Consider the following 20,774-nt stretch of genomic DNA (forward strand, 5'->3'; position numbering starts at 1 on the left):
AACATTAATATTAGTCCATTGTCCTGATCAGATCACATTTGCTTTGCATTGCAACTTCCATGAACTTGGTCCATTCCAGGCACCTTATGGATCAAATTGGTTAAACTATACAGTGTTATACAACTCAGTTTGCATGTAGAAGACCATAGCACAGATGAAAACTCATGTTTTATAATTTAAGAAAATTAGAATTCAGTTCTAGTTACTTTTTCAAACATCTAGTTAAACTACCTGAATGCTGCTGCCACACAGGAATGACAGTACAGGGCTAAACAAATAGTAGACTGAAATGGTAGAAAAAACTTTCAGTTGTTTTACCCTCAAGAAATATGTGGCTCCATATAATCAAAGGGAAAACATAACAAGATTTGCTTGTACTATACAGACAACTGCATTTAATAAGTATGTTCCTATTTTCATACAGTATAAAACTGTTTACAAGCAAAACGAGACACAAAAAGGAGATGGATAATATTGCCTGCAATTGTAATGTATTATACATTATGTGGGCTGAAAAAAGTCTACCACAAAATGAATGGCATTGGAATTAAACCTTTACCTCTGAATATTTTTAACTTTACTTTGTATTTTTGTGGGCTTTAATACATTTCATTCTTCTCCCATGATAATATAATATTTTAAAATACTCTTTTATTAGAGGTTGAAAATCCAACAATTTCCTCTATCTTGGTTTTAAGGAGAGTTTGAGAAAACATCTGGCAAAGCAGAGTTTCAATTTAGTGAGCCTCACTAAGTAATGCAAAGATTGTTTGGTTTTCCAGATTCTGGAAATACTAACCACCCTGTCATTCTATGAGTCTATACTTCTACTAAATATACAAATTCAGGAATGCTGCACACGTAAAACACATTAGTGGCAAAGAGAAATATAGATTATGTATATAGTGGTTAAAATGGCTGGGTTTGCATATCATACACATACCCATTATTTTTTTAGCCATTGTTTCTTGAATATGTCACAGTGAATGGACTCGCTCATCTCATAAAACCATAACCCATGGCTATAAATCTACGTAGCTACACAAATGTGAAAAATCAAGATCAAATCAAATTATGACAAGTTGATAAATTCACACAATCACTATCATCTTAATTCCAGGTTCAGATTTCCAGCAGTCATGATAATCACTAGATGACTGTACTGTATGCTAGTCATCAACCTTTTCTTGTATTGAATTAACTATGCTACATTCAGTGCAGCAACGCATCAAAAATTCCTGTGATAAATAAAATGAACAAACCATATATGCAGGGTTTTTTGCTTAAAATGTGTTATGCTGGCTCAGAATTATGGAAAAGTGCCAATATCTCTTATGTTATTTCCAGATCATGGAGCAATACAAGTTATTCTAGTCAGGATAACTAACACCAAAAGCTGAATCATAATTATATTCTGTCCTCTAGATACGTTTTCCCCCCAGAAATATAATAAATAGTATCTGCCCCTCTAGCTAAACTAGACCAAAAAATTCAACTCCACAGGAAGACCAAAATTATATTTTATTTGGTTAGGCTATAATAACAGAATGCTGCAAATCTGATTGTGCTGCACATCCTTCTCCCTCTTAGCCTTCATACATTAGGAAGGCATTTTTAAAGACACATTCGAATATTATCTTGTTTCCAAGTTTAAAGAATTTTTCAGCCCCCTTTGTCCAGATAATGGTGCTGGCATATTTTTTTCAAGGCCACCTCCCTTAAACTTTGCACCAACAAAGAGGCATTTATTGACCAGTACAATTCTACACTATAGTCACAATGACACCAATCTCTTTGGAAAATGCTGAAATGGCATCAGTATGCTGACAATGTTTAAGTTCATGTCAAGTGAAGCACCCTAACATAATATGAACCTTTTTTATTTTTTGGATAGCAATTTAAAAATATAATCTCTAAGTAATTCCAGACACCTTAGTTAGACATGTCAAACTCACAATGTCACGTGATGTCGTGCGACGTATCGGAGCTTTTTCCCCATTGCCGGCAATGGGGTGGGCGCGGTTTCCTGGTGACGTGTCTGGCCTGCAGGCTGGCAGTTTGACACCCCTGCCTTAATTCATCACTAATACTACTATGCTTACTGCTTTGAAAGGGAGGTATGCAGAATTAGTACCCCTTAATTATGCTATGTTCAACAAAATCTTTGCTTCATCTTGTCCTATATTCAAAATAAAAGGAAAGTTCCTTGCCAATTTTTAATGCTAAAAATACCCAGGGCTTTTTTTCTCATAGAACGCTCAGAACGGAATTCCGGCACCTTTTTTGGATGGAACCTTGTAGGGTAGGCAAGGCAGGTTGTATGACATGTGTGAGTTCCGGCACCTTTTTCTTTTACAAAAAAAGCACTGAAAATACCAGTTTTGTTCCCATATATATTAGATGAAATATACACTGATGTAAGGGGTACAGAAAAGTATCCATTTTCCTCTACTGACTAATCCAGTTAATCATTGGGGTTGTGTATTAAGCCTCAGAAAGAAAAGAAAGAAAGAAAAAAGAAAAGAAAGAGCCAGAAGAAGAATAATTTCAGGAGTGGTACTGTTATTCTTTCTGCCCAGTAGTACTTTTCCTCTTTACTGAAAACTGTTTTTACTTAGTTATCAGCAGGAATGTATTATTTGCCATATAAATGCAAGATAAAGTCTTCTGTGCCAGAGAATTCAAAGCTATATATGGAGAAGAAGAAACAAGATGAGGAAACTAGATACCAGAAAGTCTTCTCCAACCAAGAAAGGGAACATGCAAAAGCAACTAAAAACTTTAGAGGAATATGTTCTGCATTCAATGACAGCAAAACTAATACTTCAATGAGCCTAGAAAATTTAACTGAATGGATCTAAGCTAAGGAAAAGGTCGAGAATGTACTCCTTTCAGTGAGTAAACTTTTCTTTTTCACTTCAATATATTTCCATTTTTTTCACCTCTTTATTTTTAAAATTGTCTCACATATTTTACCACTGCTAATGTAGGCACACTGCCTTTTTCGTGTATCCATTTTAGCTATAGATCTGGTTGAAATATATGCTTTTCCTGATTCTTTTTTAGCATGTGTTTGTGGGTGTGGGTGTGTATATATATATATATATATATATATATATATATATATATATATATATATATACTGTATATATATATATATATACTGTATATATATATATATATACTGTATATATATATATATATATATATATATATATATATATATATATATATATATAATACACACACACAAAATTTGAAGCAAAGCTTAACAAAATGCACTTGAGCTTACATATCAAAACCAATAAACACATTTGACAGCATCACCACCAGATGGATTCATAGCTGGCTGACAGGCCGTACTCAGCGTGTGGTCCTCAATGGAACCGCATCTACATGGAGGAAAGTGTGTAGTAGAGTGCCCCAGGGCTCTGTTCTGAGCCCAGTGCTCTTCAACATCTTCACCAACAATTTGGACGAGGGGATAGATGAGGAACACATCAAATTTGCAGACGACACCAAACTGGCAGTAATGGCCAACACTCCAGAAGACAGACTTAAGATACAGGAGGATCTGGACAGACTTGAACACTAGGCGCTATCTAACAAAATGAAATTCAATGGTGAAAAAAGTAAGGTTCTACATTTAGGCAAGAAAAACCACATGTACAGGTATACTACAGTATAGGGGGTGCCTTGCTCAATAGTAGTAACTGTGAGAGGGATCATGGAGTCCTAGTGGACAATCACTGCAGCTGCCAAAAAAGCCAACACAGTGTTAGGCCGCACTAACAGAGGGATAGTATGAAGATCATGTGAAGTATTAATACCACTTTACAATGACTTGGTAAGGCCACACTTGGAATACTTCATCCAGTTTTGGTCACCACGATGTAAAAAAGATGTTGAGACTCTAGAAAGAGTACAGAGAAGAGCAACAAAGATGATTAGGGGACTGGAGGCTAAAACATATAAGGAACAGCTACTGGAATTGGGAATGTCTAATCTAATGAAGAGAAGGACAAGGGGGGACACAATAGCAGTGTTCCAATATCTCAGGGGCTGCCACAAAGAAGAGGGAGTCAAGCTATTTTCCAGAGCGCCTGAAGGCAGGACAAGAAGCAACGGATGGAAACTAATCAAGGAGAGAAGCAACCTAGAACTAAGGAGAAACTTCCTGACAGTTAGAACAATTAACCAGTGGAACAACCTGCCTTCAGAAGCTGTGAATGCACCAACACTGGAAGTTTTTAAGAAGACACTGGACAGCCATTTGTCTGAAATGGTATAGGGTTTCCTGCCTGAGTAGGGCATTGAACTAGATGACCTCCAAGGTCCCTTCCAACTTTACTATTATGATAATGATTATGATTCTATGCATCCTCTTGCTGAGAAATCCTTGTGAGGTCCAGCAGCCAAAATGTGTAGACTATTTAGCTGTAACATGTTGCCCAGGATACACTATGATGAGGCTTATGGATACACAAGGGCTGTCATGATCAAATATCCAGGTTCAAATCTCGGAAATAACTGGACAGCAATTAATCAGAGAAGATTTTAACATTGAGATAGCATGGCACCAGAAGTGGGCAACTTCTAACCAGATCTGTTTAATTTAATGTCTGATCCAGGACAACATCTCTTTGGCTTTGACTTCTCAAAAGAAAATTGGACAGCACTGAACTATCTGAACTAACCTTGGCAAGTGCCAATATTGGAAACATAAATGGGGGCTGGTTGACAATCCTAATTGTGACTGTGGGAATGTTCCGTAAACTTTACATCATATTGTGCCCCCGAGAAGGTTCCCTGAATCCCTGCATGATATACATCAGCTCAAGGGCAGCCCGCTGGCTAAATATATCTGGCTACAGGTTTACTCACTCCAGTTACTCCTCATAATTTAATTTTATTCCTAATTTTATTCATTACTCAAACTGTTTTTAAAATAATTCCCTGCTCTGGTGTTTTATATTTTGATACACAATTTATGTATTGTTTCTGTGGATTTTATGCACTATGCATAAAATAATAATGTGCATAATAATGGCCAATTTTATGCAAAACACCACCAACCTCATTCACCTTACTCTAATGTGCCTGACTAGTCTTGATATAAATCTTCCAAAGTTTCAGATTAATAGCAGCAGGAATGAAATTATTATGATAATTTCAAATAATTGGTTTAGGAAAGTCTCCCTTATCTTATCATTACTTTATTTGTTCCTGGAACAAGAGATAAGAGAAGATCATTACAGTATATAATTATGCTAGGTTGCCAGGGTATTAGGTTGCATCCAGAGAAACCCAAAAGTTCTGATTTAATTTTTGTTGAAGAACAATTTCAATATTCAATATTTTCAAACTGTATCCTTTAGATTAGGTGTGTCTGGACCACAATGAGTGAAGAGGAAATGTCTTGGGCCTCATATAAAATATATAATACAGTTAATGAACTCTGGTGTGCATGTATTTATTTTTTATTTATTTTATTTTAATTCCATTTATATCCCGCCCTTCTCCGAAGACTCAGGGCGGCTTACAAACTTAGTAGTAGCCTTCATTCTATGTATATGCCTGCTTATTAGGGCTTTCATACACCCCCCAAGTGGCATTATTACAAAGTCAGCTTAATTGCCCCCAACAATCTGGGTCCTCATTTTACCTACCTCGGAAGGATGGAAGGCTGAGTCAACCTTGAGCCTGGTGGGATGCGAACCTGCACTAATTGCAGGCAGCTGGTGTTACTTAAGGAGGCATTAGCCCACTGCTCCACCAAGGCTCTTGTGTCTGTATGTGTATAAATGTATAAATGTTAAGGGTTTATGAGCTTGTGGGGCCACATTACTACCTATCCAGGACTGCATGCAATCATGGGCTTGCTACCCCTGCTCTAGACCTTCCATACCATGGTATTACAAGACAGGCTTTAAACCTATAGTTTCTTTAGGTAAAGAAAATTGCATGGTTCTCTGTAACTTAAATCTTTCATAATATTGCAGAATGGTTTGAAATGTTGCCCTGAACTCCAATTTCTATACGTATAAATGATTAGCAGAGGAAAGTTCAGTCTTTTATCCTATAGGTAAAAATGACAACAATATTTATAAGCTGCCTAAAAGAACCTTAAGCACAGCTATGAGTGTTCCAAATAGGAATGCTGTTTATGACACAGCTAATAATTTTCACGATCCTGAGAAACTGTTGAGTCACTTGTTATTGCTCACTTGAACGGACTGGACACTGTCTGCTGGCCAATTAAAAAAGACTAACACCTTAGCAGTGGTGCTTGAAAATTTACAGAAATAACTTTCTGAAAGACTGCGATGAATAGTTTTAACCTTGCAAAAGGCATAGAGATGACAATACAATGTAACTTAGTGTTTCTCAAACTTGGTCACTTGAAGATGCATGGACTTCAACTCCCAGAATTCATGGCTGGCTGGGGAATTCTGGGAGCTTAAGTCCACACATCTTCAAACAGCCAAAGTTGAGAAACTTTAATCTAGCTGATAAAAATCCAGTTCAATTATGCAACAGATGAAAGAATTGGAGCAGTCAACTTGCAAATCATTAGAAAGTGCAGCCCTCTTGCAAAAGTTTTGCAAAAAGAACTCAGAAGAGCTAAGGGGAAAAAAAGAGATGAATAGTATAAACAATTCTCTGAAGCAACTCACCCTCCCTTTTCAAGCTGGAAAAATTAACATTAGATGATTTGCCACTGTAGAAACTGTTAATAATTAAGACATTTTGTTTACATAAACCTAGAACTTCTAGGATGGTCTGTTTAACACAATATTCAAAGTCATAAAGTGGTTTGATTTTGTCTGCATGTATTGAACAAACTCAAGTCAACTACAGTTTACAGATGAAACAAAACTAAATTATGCAGATATATTAAGTCTACTAGCTAGGATAGTCAGATATAACTTCAGATATTACTAGGAAATACTTGTCTAAAACTTCTGAATACACTGAAAAACATTGTAAGACAAAGATTATTGTTGTAAGTTATGGGAAAACACCCATAACATACAGAAGCAAAATGTTGCAAATGTTGCAAACAAGCAAGCACACTAGATTAATAGACATAAATAATAAAATCTCTATATCTTTATCTACAAGTAGTCCCTGACTTATGAGCATAATTGAGCCCAAAATTTCTGTTGCTAAGCAAGTCAGTTAAGTGAGTTTTGCCCCTTTTTGTGACCTTTCTTGCCACAATTGTTAAGTGGATCACTGCAGTTGTCAAGATAATAACAGGTTGTTAAGTGTCTCTGGCTTTCCCATTGACAGTTGCTTGTCAGAAGGTCACAAAAGGGATCACATGACCCTGAGACAATGTAATCGTCATAAATATGACTCAGTTGCCAAGCATCTGAATCTGATCACATGACCATGGGGATGCTGCAACAGTTAAGTGTGAAAAACTATCATAAATCACTTTTTTCAGTGCCGTTGTAACTTTGACTGATCAGTAAATGAACTGTTGTAAGGACTGTGTCAGAATCCATTTATATCACATTTCATAAATGTATAGGTAGAACAATGTGCTTATTCTGGGGATTCTGCCATCTCTCTGAGGGGGGGAGAGGATAGTTACTTAAGGCGATCTTCAAACAACAGGGAAATGGTTGAACTGGGGGAGAGAGGGGGAGACACAGATCTGGATAGCACCTTCATTTACAACTGAAAAAGGAAGAAGCAATAACAATAAAAACAAGGAGAGTTTCCCTTTCCCATGGAAGGGCCTGACACCTAAGCAAATGATGAGAGCCTGACCAAATGGATGAGGGGAGGGGCTGAAATGGGAATGCTTTATATGGGATTGAATTGTAACTTTGTTAGATTCCGTCTTGTATTGCCACAATCGATTCCATCCTAGTAAACATTTTGCTTTTGGACTAAACTTGCATCCAAGAGTTCTTATTTCCTAAGATGTGGATTGAGGTGGGTCCTGACAGACTGCCTGTATTAGATCTCAGAAAAAAAAATTAACAGCTACCTTTTATATAGTAGAAGGTCTATGTCAGAGCTTTCCAACCTTTCCAGGTTGGCGGCCTGAAGGGAAAAGGAGGAGGGAAATGTGTGCGGTGCGCGCACAGCTAGTGCCCACATGATGCTGGTGGTGGTGCTAGCGCCCCCACGCATGCACAAATGGGGCTGGTAGCACCCACGCGGCAGCACTAGTGTGAGGAGGTTGTGTGCACACGTGTGCACACTTGTCAGCCATTCCCACTGCCCTGTGGCTAACAGGTCATGGACTGGAACTGGGCCATGGCCCACAGGTTGGGAATCCCTGGTCTACGTTATCCAGCTGCTATACCCTGTACTTCTTCCCTTGCTGTCCTCAGTAACCAAAGTTATGTAAGTTCTAAATGAGTAATACTTAAGATCAGTCTTCAAAGTTCTGGCCATTGCAGTGCCCCTGCAATCATGGGATCACAATTCAGGATTTCACATTTAACAATAGTTGCAGCTTCCCACAGTCACATGTTCACTATTTGCCACCTACCCTGCCAGCTGTCCCCAAACAAAGTCAATGGGGAAACCAGCAGGAAAACTTGCAAGTTGCTGTGGTAAGTCCCCTTCACTTTCTGCACTATTCCCCTTGTCCTGTCATCCATCCCCTGGCCTTCCTGAACTCACATTACACCATCCACCTCTCTGCTAACCTGTACTCACACCATGCTATTCCATCCACCTCCCTGGCCTTCCTGCCCTCCTGCACATCCTATCCCAGACCTCCCAAGCACTCCTTTGCCTCCTTCAACTCATATACCTCTTGCTCTCTGGACCTTCCCCTGCAGCACACACCCCTCCATAGCACCCATGCTGCACCACCAGTCACACTTCCCACTTAATGACTCACATATCTTTGGATTATGAAAGCAACAGGGACTCCAGGATTGTCACTGGCAAAGCAATGCACTTATCTGACACTTTCCTTTACGACTGTATTGCTTAGCAACGGCAATCCTGGTCCTATTGCTGTTATAAGTGGTACATTTCTTTTAACTGAGAACACAACCAAATTTATAAGCAGCAGAATTGTCGTAATTCATTATTAGCCCTTGCACCACTTAACCTAGCATCTTCTTAATATTTAACACTAGCACGCTGTTAATGATCTGGCCCTATATTTTAATTCTGGCTCTTCCAATTCTGCCATTCTTTTGATATATGTGGCATACAAAATAGGAAACCGGCAGTCTTTTTTCACTCCTTTTCTCCAATTTTAGCTCATAAAGGAATTCTTCATTGTAAAGATTCTCTGGAAAACTACAGCTATGTTTTGACATTATATCAGTGTAATAGATAATCTACACTATGGCATAATCTATAAAATCAAAACCTTTTATTTTCAATAAAAGATAAAAGGTACAAAATGTTTTCGTTTTGTTTTCTTCATTTCTTCTACCTTACATTATTTTATTTTTAATTTATTTATTTTAATCCCATTTATATTAACTATTTACATTAACTATCTGATCACACCCCTCTACTTTTCAGAAACCAGACTGTACATTTGAAAGGCTTCCCCCATGAATGGGTTAACTTTATCTTACTGAAAAGCTTGCTTGCATGAGAAATTAGTAGAATAGTCAGTTACAATCTCTGGTATCAGCCTTCTTTCATTTAACTCTCCTCCCTAATAATTTCCAATCTCTGGACCATACAGCTTTATACCATATTGCTGACTCAGATCTGCATTTCTCCTGCAGCTTTAATCAGTTTTTTGGGCATTTCAGTTGTACCAGGTGCTATTCTACTTGACAGTTGGTCTATTATTTACAATATCTCACTTTTAAGTGCAGTCAGTTCCTAAATATACTCTTTCTCTGCAAATGTTTGCTATTTTTCCCCCACCTCATTTGTAAAGGGTTTCCTTCTTTCAATTCCATTTGCTTGTCTTAGATTTCTTCCATGATTATTCAAATATTCTTATCATAGCTGTAAATTGCCCTGTGATTTCTGATTTTCTTAAAAAAAAAAACATTGTGCACTTTTACTGTGATTTGTTTTAGCTTCATCTCTCTCTTTCTCTCTCTCCAGAAAAAATAACATTACTGGAAGCTTCTGGCAACATGACTTCCAGGTTCATTGAAACTAACAAACCAGTTGGTTCTCAAGTTTTAACAACTAAGAACTAACCTTAGGGCTATATAAGAAGTGATCTGTAAAAAGATACACAAATATGGCATTATCCATGTGAAAGGCTTAAGGTTATTTTATTTGGCATTATGTATTTGCCTGTTTTACTATTCAAAGTTAACTGTCTGGACAAGAGTATTCAAACCTGTGAATATAAGGTTTACTTTTCCCATACACAAATATGCTGCACAACACAACTAGACATTTTCAGAGGCAGCATTATTGTTTTTATCTAGGGAGTCATTGGTAGAAATGGGGAAAATGTGGAAGAACATTCCACTGTAATGCTTTCCATATGAGAATAAGTCTGCAACATATTATGTTAGCACTAATAGGTAGCTATGAGAATTGTTATAATCAGAAATGCCAAAAACAGACAATACTAGGAATGATACAAAATGCTGTCTGTGTTTTTTGAAATCAGTTCAAATGACATTCGTATAAGCTCTATTTTAAAAAGGCAGGAGTGCTTATCTTACTTATTGTGAGATAAGTATCTCCAGCCTCATACTTATCTAGTTTTCTCCATTATATCCATGCAGGTTAAGCAACTTGCACATAACAAGCACCCTGATATTCTGTTGCAACATCTTTAATTGTCCAGCATAGACATTTTGTCTTATTCTTTAAAAAGTATTATGTAACTAATAGGATTTTTCCTCAAAGGAATAACTTCTATAATGTATTTGAATTTTCATAGATTGTTGTAGTTTTCCCAGCTTGGGCAATTGTTGTACGGGTGACTGATCCTGCCAATGACATAAAGCCTTCTTTTAGCCATGATAAATTCACAAGTATGTGAAGATCATTTTTTGTCTGTTCAAGAGTAATGCTGGTATACTTGTGAGAATTCCTGCGTGAGATATTTACAACTTCAAACTCCTTTTTAACTACTGCAGCTCTTCAGACTGGACTGAATTCTGTGAAAGCCTTTCAGAGACAGGCAGTCAGGAGCTGTGGAATATAGGATTTATATTTGCAGAATTCTAGTTGTGCTTTTTTAGATTCTAACTAATAATACTGACATGGTTGCTGTTGCAAAATATACAATATGAATGTAATATCTCTTTTACAGGATTATAGAGAAGTCACTGAAATAATTATCCTTTCTTTTAAGCAGAGAACTTCTAAATACAGTATATTTGCATATGTCCATAAAATTAAGACAGATTAACTTCAGTACTTAAAAATAAGCATCCAAAAAGCTGGGAACTCTGAATGACAGTTCATGAGGATGCTCATTATTAAGAGAAATCATGAAATATTTCTTACAACACAAGCTATATGAAATTATAAGGAAAAAATATCATTCTTTTAAACCTGTATTTTTGTTAAATATTCTCACACACATGGTTTCCTATTTAAGTATCTGTTATTCTATTTACAATCTAAAAATCAAAGAACTGAACCAGGTTTTAGTGTCTAAAAATCTATCACATTCCTTGCTAAAGCAATCAATATGCAAATGGTAGAGATGAACATAAAGGAGTGATGAAGCATTCTATCACTTATTATATTAGAGTTATTGAAATTAGTAATATAAAAATATATTGCTGTTATAAAGGAAGTTTCAATTATGCCTAGAAAGCATAAAAGCAACATGTTTTAAAACAAAATGCTGTACTTCCCAAGTTCCTTATCTAAAACATACAGTTTGAGTTTCTAAGGAAAACAGGAGACCGAATCAACAAAATACCTTCATGTTGCCTGTACAGTAATTCTTGTAATGCAGGAAACTTTATTACCTGTCTTCGAAGTCATTTAGCTGGAAATAAATCCAATGAGATCTATATGTGTAATGCTTCTGTTTTAAAACAAAAAAAATCTAATTTTGTCTAACAGACTTCTTCAATTTGAATAACTGCAACATTGTAGAAGGTTACTTTATTAAGCACCATTTTTATTTCATCATTGAAGAAACTTCATATTTACTCTTATTTTGCAAACAAACATGAAACAGTAGGCTTTGGCAAGTAAATTGGATACAGAAATGTCTTAAAATGACATATAACTGTGGATAGAAAGTTATTTTTGAAATTATAAAAAAGCAATATGTCCTTGGTTCACTAGGATAGTGTCCCTGAAGAAGCAGTCACAGCTAATGCTGGGAAAGATCGAGGGCAATAAAAGAAGGGGACGACAGAGAATGAGGTGGCTGGATGGAGTCACTGAAGCAGTAGGCGTGAGCTTAGATGGACTCCAGAAGATGGTAGAGGACAGGAAGGCCTGGAGGAATGTTGTCCATAGGGTCGCGATGGGTCGGACACGACTTCGCAGCTAACAACAACAAATATGTTGAAGCTCCAGTTTGTCCAAAGAACAGTGTTTAGGTAAATACATAGCATGGACATATATTCATAATTTTTAAATAATTTATGACATATAATTTTTAAATTTATAATTATTTTGTAAGATTTTCTAGCACTACAGAAAACCAGATTATGTCCAGAAGCGCATATATATATAACATGAAATGAAATTAGATAAATTATTCTGTCCCTGAATCACAGGTATTGTAACAAGATTGCAGTTCCTAAGTAAAATCTTGCAGCAGTAATTAATCTAATTGCTCTCCTGGCTAACACAGCTGCTTCTCAACTACAGTAACAGAAGCCAAAGAAGCCACTAAAACTGCTTACACTACTGCTACTCAGCACAGAAACCACAAACCTATGAACTCAGGAAGTGGCCCAAAACTTTCAAACTTTCCATGTTGCATCAAAAAGCAGAGTATCAGCCAACACAGCTACTCCTTATTGGTCTCTGCAACTGAGATTTATACTCTGTGCTGCTGGGAAATACTTTAGAAGATGAACAACCTAAAAAAAAAAGAATTTAGCACAATAATCCTAGTGATCAGCTTATTGCTTACAGCTCAATTCACCAAATTTGAAGGGGAGGTCAAAGACAGTGAAGGATTTTGCAGCTTTTCCAACATTATTTTAATAGGCACACTATCTTGATTTATGTTCCCTCTACTCCATTATAAAGTGCACAATATGCCATCAAACCTGCTGCTTGCAGCAGTTTCAACTTCCTGTTCAACTCCTGGTGAGCTTCTGATGTCTCATTTTTCAAGGCTGTGTTCATATCCTACCAACGTTTAATGAGCAGTGATTGACTAAAATCTATTATCTGGTTTTATACAAAACCAAGTTCGTCCCACCAATATTTATGAATAAACTTGATGGTTCATTGCATTGTGCAAAGTCAGTTAACCCAAGTTTTGGTTAGCTATGTGTTCGCATCTTGTGCGACACACTAGCTAGCCTACTGTGCAACCACTGACCTTATTTTATTTATTTATTTTATTTTAATTCCATTTATATCCCGCCCTTCTCCGAAGACTCAGGGCAGCTTACAAGCTTAGCAGTAGCCTTCATTCTATGTATATGCCTGCTTATTAGGGCTTTCGGCCCCATCTCAGGCGGCATTATTACAAAGTCAGCTTATTGCCCCCAACAATCTGGGTCCTCATTTTACCTACCTCGGAAGGATGGAAGGCTGAGTCAACCTTGAGCCTGGTGGGATGCGAACCTGGACTAATTGCAGGCAGCTGGTGTTACTTCAGGAGGCATTAGCCCACTGCTCCACCAAGGCTCTTGCCCTCCCCCTTGATGTCTTCCCAGTTTTTATCCATCGAAAAGCCTCCTTGCATACAATCCAAAAGCCCTGTCGTGCAACACAACACCTTCCCTGGTAAATTTCCCTCACTTTCACAGCTCCACGTTTGAAGATAACACAGAAGACAGGAAAGAGCTCACTCAATCTTGCCTGGTAATTAAGACAGGCGCATAGCCAAACCTCAGGGTAAGCCCGGGCTATTAATAACCTCCTTGGATATTTAGTAGCCTAACCCAGCGTTTCCCAACCTTAGGAACTTGAAGATGCGTGGACTTCAACTCCCAGAATTCCCCAGCCAGCATAGCTGGCTGGGGAATTCTGGGAGTTAAAGTCCACGCATCTTCAAGTTCCTAAGGTTGGGAAACGCTGGCCTAACCAAGGCTGGGGCGGGTGGGGGGGGGGAGCCGAGTCCAGAAATGAAATCCTCCAACAGAGAGATGCAAACGAACGTGTGTGCGTGTGTGTGGGGGAAGGTTGTGCCTCCCACTCACCTGCGTGTGGCATCGTAATCGTCTCGTTGGCGTTGCTGGCGCCAACGTTGTAGATGACCACGGCCGAGGCGTTTTGGGAGGCGGCATGCCGAATCTTGTCCTTGTAAGTACAATTCCCTTTAGGAACAAGGGCGATCCAGAGCTTGCCGGAGCCGGGCAAGGCGAACCTAGCGTTGGGGTCGCAAGCTTGCCTGTCAGCGGTCGCCGAGGTCATCGCCACCTGTCCCCAGACCTCGTTTTTGGGCGAGTGTTCCCCGTAGCGGCCACACTCCGTTTTTTCGCTACGCAGCTCGCTGCCGCCTCCGCCGCCGGCGGGATCTGGATAAGTGATGTTCACGAAGGCGGTGTACCATTCTTCTTTTTCGGCCACGGTGAAATCCAGGCAGAGCAGATGCACGAAACAAAAGGAAAGCAGCCATGTTGAAAGAGCCAGACTGCGGCACGCTTGTATCACAGACATTGCCATCTTCGGCGGCTCCTGCTCGGCCCCCCGCGCGCGAGTCTGCATGGGGGCGAGCGAGCGAGCGCGCGAGCGCGCGCGCGCGCGCGCCGGGAGGCGCGTGAGGGGACGGGACCCGCCGGTCGGCGCGAAGCCGAGAAAGGTGGGCGAGCGCCTCTCACCTTTGCAACCCGAAGGCTGGCATTTCGCCTCGGCCGCGCTTTCCCCTCTTTTAAAGGGACTCGGAGCGGAGCGCTGCCTCCCACCCGCGATCCGTGGCCCGCCCGAACCCTCCCGCCCGCCTCGCCTCTGCAGCCGCCGGCTGCTGAAGGAAAACGGGAGGTTTCGGCTGGCGCGCTTGGCTTAAAAGGGCGCCTTTTCGGTCCCGGCGGGGTTTTTGGAAAGAAAAGGACGAGTCCCGGAGTGACGGGCTCGGCGCGCTGCTTCGGCGGCGTCGAGTCGACTTCTGCTCTTGACCTCTCCCATTCTTCCCCAGCCCTGCCCGGCTAGGTTTACGGCCGACTCTCGCCAGCGGAAATGTTTTGTTTGGGGGGGAGAGAAAAGGGGGGAGTTGAAGAGTTGGAAAGGGTCGTGCGCAGGAGGAGTCTGGATGTGATGTCAAGAGCTCCCGCCGCTCCGTTTCGGAGCCAGCTCGGTCCCGGAGAAGCAGGGTTGACCTCTGCCGGTAGATGAGGAGAAGGCAGGGCAAAAGCGCGCTAAGGCGGGAGGCCTCCGGCAAGGTGAGCCCCTGGGAAGCGTCGCGGCAGCCCTGGCTCGAATCCGAGAGAATTCCCGTCTCCACATTCCTATCCCTAAAACCAGGGGTCTTCAAACTTGGCCCTTTTATGACTTGTGGACTTCAACTCCCAGAATTCCTCAGCCAGCTTTGCTGGCTGAGGAATTCTGGGAGTTGAAGTCCACAAGTCATAAAAGGGCCAAGTTTGAAGACCCCTGCCTAAGACTCACAGATCGACGTCGGGCGCTGAATGGACGGTGCCGCTTAATAATCCTTTGCCGTAAATCCAAGCCACAAAAAAGGGTCGGGTCGAACTCCAAGAAACATCAGAATGAAGAACTGTTGCTGTCCTTTGGTGTGAATTCAAGGCATTCCAGCTTTCACGTTTACTGCATTTTTGGCATAATGAACACTTATGTACTTCGAGAGTGGCCTTATTTTTATTTCTTCAATTTCTAACCCATCGTTGCAGTTAAAAATATACACAGCATCAAATGACCCCACAATGCCCACGTTACCGACAATAAGAATTAAAGAACGAGCAATCAAAATAACATTTTAAACAACAGTATGATAAAACACAGTTGAATTTAAAAATGGACCTAGAAATCCCAGTTCTCATAATTCAAAAGCTCTCCCAAACAACTTTGCTTTCAATTATTTCCTAAAGCCTAATAAAGTGGAAGCTGATTGAATATCAGGAAGAAAGGTAACCCATAAGATAGATCCCACACCAGAAAGACTGCAGCTGCTAGACTTCTCACATCACAAAAATGATTACGTATCTGCTGAGTTAAAAATGAGTGGAGAAAGCAATCCTGGACATACCTCAATCCCAAGTCATAATAAGGCTTTAAGAGTTTTTAAGAACCTGCCATTTGAATGGTACTTGGAAGTCAATAGGAAGTTACTCAAGAACTCAGAACACTGGTATCCTACATTCATATAGAAGTGTAACAGCAATTGTAGCTTCTGGGTAATCTTCAAGGAGAATCTTCTCTAGAGTTCATTACAGTAGTCCAAGCAAGTATGATGAGAGCAATATCATATTCCAAGGCTCAAACACTTGAACTGAAAAAAAAAGTTTCCTGATCCCTATCTGTCCATCAAACAGTACTTCTGAATCCAGTAAGAGCCTTCCCCTCCCCCCCATTTGTTTCTATACAGACAGTGCCACTCTCATCAACAGATATTGCTGGAGACAACAGAAAACTTCAACATGCAAATAATAACTGCTTCTTAGCAGATGGCAACATCCAACTAACCTTAAAAAAATCTCAACTCGAACTGGTTATTATGCGGATGGGAACCCATTAAAAAATCCCAAGGTGTGCAGTTAATTAAGTAATTGGGGAAATTCTAGAACAGAGCAAATAGCAAACCAATTCTGATTTGTTGTAAAGCAAACTACATTCTACATTTAGGCAAGAAAAACCAAATGCACAGGTATAGCATAGATGGCACCTCACTCAATAGTAGTAACTGTGAGAGGGATCTTGGAGTCCTAGTGGACAATCACTTAAATATGAGCAAGCTATGTACTGCAGCTGCCAAAAAAGCCAACCCAGTTCTAAGCTGCATTAACAGAGGGATAGAATCAAGATCATATGAAGTGTTAATGCCACTGTATAATGCCTTGGTAAGGCCACACTTGAAATACTGCATGCACTTTTGGTCACCGTGATATAAAAAGGATGTTGAAACTCTAGAAAGAGTGCAGAGAAGAGCAACAAGGTTGACTCAGCCTTCCATCCTTCCGAGGTAGGTAAAATGAGGACCCAGATTGTTGGGGGCAATAAGCTGACTTTGTAAAAATGCCGCTTGGAGGGGGCCGAAAGCCCTAATAAGCAGGCATATACATAGAATGAAGGCTATTGCTAAGCACATTGATTTGTGCTTCTTAGATTGTAAGCCGCCCTGAGTCTTCGGAGAAGGGTGGGATATACTGTAAATGGGATTAAAAAAAACAACACAAAGAAGATCAGGGGACTGGAGGCTAAAACATATAAGGAACAGTTGCTGGAATTGGATATATCTAGTTTAATGAAGAGAAGGACTAGGGGTGACAAGATAGCAGTGTTGCCACGAAGAAGAGAAAGTCAAGTTATTCTACAAAGCACCTGAGGTCAGGAAAAAGAAGCAATGGATGGAAAATAATCAAGGAGAGAAGCAACCTAGAACTAGAAAGAAATTTCCTGACAGAAATTAATCAGTGGAACAACTTGCCTCCAGAAGTTGTGAATGCTCCAACACTGGAAGTTTTTAAGAAGAGACTGGACAACCATTTGTCTGAAATGGTACAGGGTTTCCTGCCTGAACAGAGGGCTTGCCTAGATGACCTCCAACGTTCCTTCCAACTCTTCTGTTCTGTTCTGTTCTGTTCTGTTCTGTTCTGTTCTACATGGATGTAGCCATGTGGTCATCAGGAATCAAATGTAACTTGAAGATTGTATTTCCAGAGTATATGGCCACTTCTAAGTTAGAGGTTAGGACGCTGAGCTTGTCGATCAGAAGGTCGGCAGTTTGGCGGGTCGAATCCCGAGTGCCGCGTAACAGAGTGAGCGCCTGTTACTCGTCTCAGCTTCTGCCAACCTAGCAGTTCGAAAGCACATAAAAATGCAAGTAGAAAAATAGGGACCACTACGGTGGGAAGCTAACAGCGTTCCGTGCGCCTTTGGCGTCTAGTCATGCCGGCCACATGACCACGGAGACGTCCTCGGACAAGCGCTGGCTCTTTGGCTTTGAAACAGAGATGAGCACCGGCCCCTAGAGTTGGAAACAACTAGCACGCATGTGTGGGGGAACCTTTACCTTTACTTAAGTTACAGGTCAGTGATGAAAACATTTTAGCAAATGTTTTAAATAAAAGTATTCATGGATTCTACTGTTATGCACAAGGAAGAGATTAATTTCTATTACATAATGAATTGATTTACACACTGTATATTCAGTTCACTAACTAAAATATTCAATGGTTCTATGTTTTAGATCAGGGGTGTCAAACTGCCGGCCCATGGGCCAGATGCATCACCAGGAAACCGCACCCTCCCCATTGCCGGCAATGGGAAAAAAGCTCCAATACCTCAATCAATGTCACGTGACATCACGGGTTTAACATGTCTGTTTTACATGAACAAAGCTCTCTATAAAGCTTAGCTTTATACAAAAGAGGAAAGGAAATGAGTTGTGACTAGTTTAAGATGCTACAACATCTTTTGCATTTGCTTAAAAAGAGACTCTTTCAAGGGAAAGAATGAATGCAGAAGAACTGTATAAAAACAGGTTTGGACACATTCCAGGTTGTGAATTGCAAGCCTGGAGCAATCATTCTAAATCAAACATCTCCAACAGAGCTTATTTTGTCTGTCTCTTATGTGCAAAGGAACAGCCTTAAGTGCAGACACTTCCACATTTATCTGTGAAACACCAGTTTTGAGTCATCCAATGATAATGTGTAGATTAGGCCTTGAGAAGCAGCATCTAACCATTCAATCTGTTAAATGCATAGTGTGTATGTTACTTCATGTGACTACAAAATCATAGTGTTAGCTATCTATTTAAAATTAAAGCAGTGCTAATGAGATTAGGCACACATTTAAAACTGTGTTAGAAACAACTTGTGAGAACATATTAAGTATGAAGTCCATACTATAATCCAATATTAAAAAGGAAAAGATAAAGATCTGTTCAAACAATAGAAACTTGCTTTCATTCTTGTCGGTCTAGAAAGTGTATCAAGGAGCTTTTAATCTCATTAGTTACTAACACTATTTCATGCAATTGCTTGTGAGAACATTCCATTTAACACAATATGATTTGCTTCTGAGCAAACGTAAATTAATTGTGCTGCATGTGGATCATAAATTTCCTTTCTTCCCTAGTGAAGCAAAGTGAAGGATATCACAAAACCACAATGTCCAGCTCTCTCCACTTGGTATCCTTTTATATAAGCTGATTGTAATTACAGTATAGCTACAGAACATTTAGTAGTTCTGTGAGATACAACACCAAACATTTACAGTTTGGAGAAGTCTGATCATCACCACCTGTATAACATTTATATGAGTATCTAAAGATATCTAATTGAATCTCCTCTGTAAGCAAGATACTGAGCTAGATGATTTTATTTTACACAATAACCAGTCTCCCATGGTTTATTAAAATCTTAAACTGTTACGGTATAATTGGCTAGTTACTACCTGATAAGCTATACATCTTGATTTAAAAACTTCAGTGATAGGGGCACTCTATCTACCAATAAAAGAGAATATTTGTAGCTCAGGGTTTAAATGAGGGATCCTTGGTGCTCTCTGAGCTTGCTTGTTTTCTTGAAGATGTTTTATTATAAACTATTTATAAACTATTTTTTAATAAATATTACATGTATATATCTCCCACCCTTTTAGTGGGTGATGTTTCATTGGCAGAAAAAATGGACTGTTCCTGGCACTTGAATAATACATTGCACTTAGCTTTCCAATGCATTCTTGTTGCTTTATTCTACACTGTTCAGAGTCGGCATGATGGAGACATTTACAAATATTTTACCGGTAATTAAAGAAATATGTTAAGATTTATTTATCTGACTTTGTATCAGTTGGTTTTTCCCAACATTTAACTTCAGCTTAGATTCAATCCTGATTTTTTTTTTAATATCAAAGCTGAACTTTGGGATCTAGACATTTACAATAAAAATACCAATTGAGCAAATGTGAAGTACTTTTCTCCTCACTGCTGAATAAAAATTACAGTGGCTAGGTCCACACAATGCACTACCGTGATTTGTTTAATCATAGTTAATACAGTAGTTAATTGTTTGAGTTCACACCACGCATTAAACCAAAAGTACAAACCATGGAGACCTGGGGCGCATTGCAGAACTCTAGACTGGGTGAGGTCTACTTCTTTTAGCTGTTCTGCATTCGATGGATTGGGGAGATATCAAGTAGTAAAATAAATCTTTTAAAAAACTATTTGGAACTGTCCAAAGTCCCAAAAGCTCTACATATTGTGTTTTCCCCAAAATAAGACCTGATCTTATAATTTTTTTGTCTCCAAAAGAGGCAGTATGTTTTATTTTCAGGGGAGATCTTATTTTCCCCCCAACACCTGCTTCACCTTGTGGCAGTGGCACCAACAGCCCCATCCAGCAGGAGCCTGTGTGGCTGCTGGCCCACTTCTGTGGCCCACCATGCTATGCTACCGCCATGAGGCGAGGCAGGTGGGGGAGGGGGTGGAGCTGCCCCAAGTGCCCCATAGGCGCCCAAACATTTTTCACCCAGAGGGAGACTGGAAGCTTCATCTGCTTGCAAATGGGGCGCTTAGAAAC

General features: G+C 39.6%; 1 protein-coding gene across 1 annotated transcript in view; it reads right to left on the reverse strand.

Annotated features, from left to right (window-relative positions):
* RNF150 (ring finger protein 150) overlaps window positions 1-14,778 on the reverse strand; it is a gene marked incomplete at both ends in the record, with an annotated part of 123,651 nt that extends 108,873 nt beyond the window's left edge. Inside the window, one exon of the mRNA XM_083366966.1 lies at window positions 14,271-14,778. Coding sequence (XP_083223092.1) covers window positions 14,271-14,778 — 508 coding nt within the window. The remainder of the gene's footprint in view (window positions 1-14,270) is intronic.
* Between the last annotated feature and the right edge of the window lie 5,996 nt (window positions 14,779-20,774).

Source organism: Vipera ursinii (assembly GCF_947247035.1).
Source record: "Vipera ursinii genome assembly, chromosome: 7".
NCBI classification, from domain to species: domain Eukaryota; kingdom Metazoa; phylum Chordata; class Lepidosauria; order Squamata; family Viperidae; genus Vipera; species Vipera ursinii.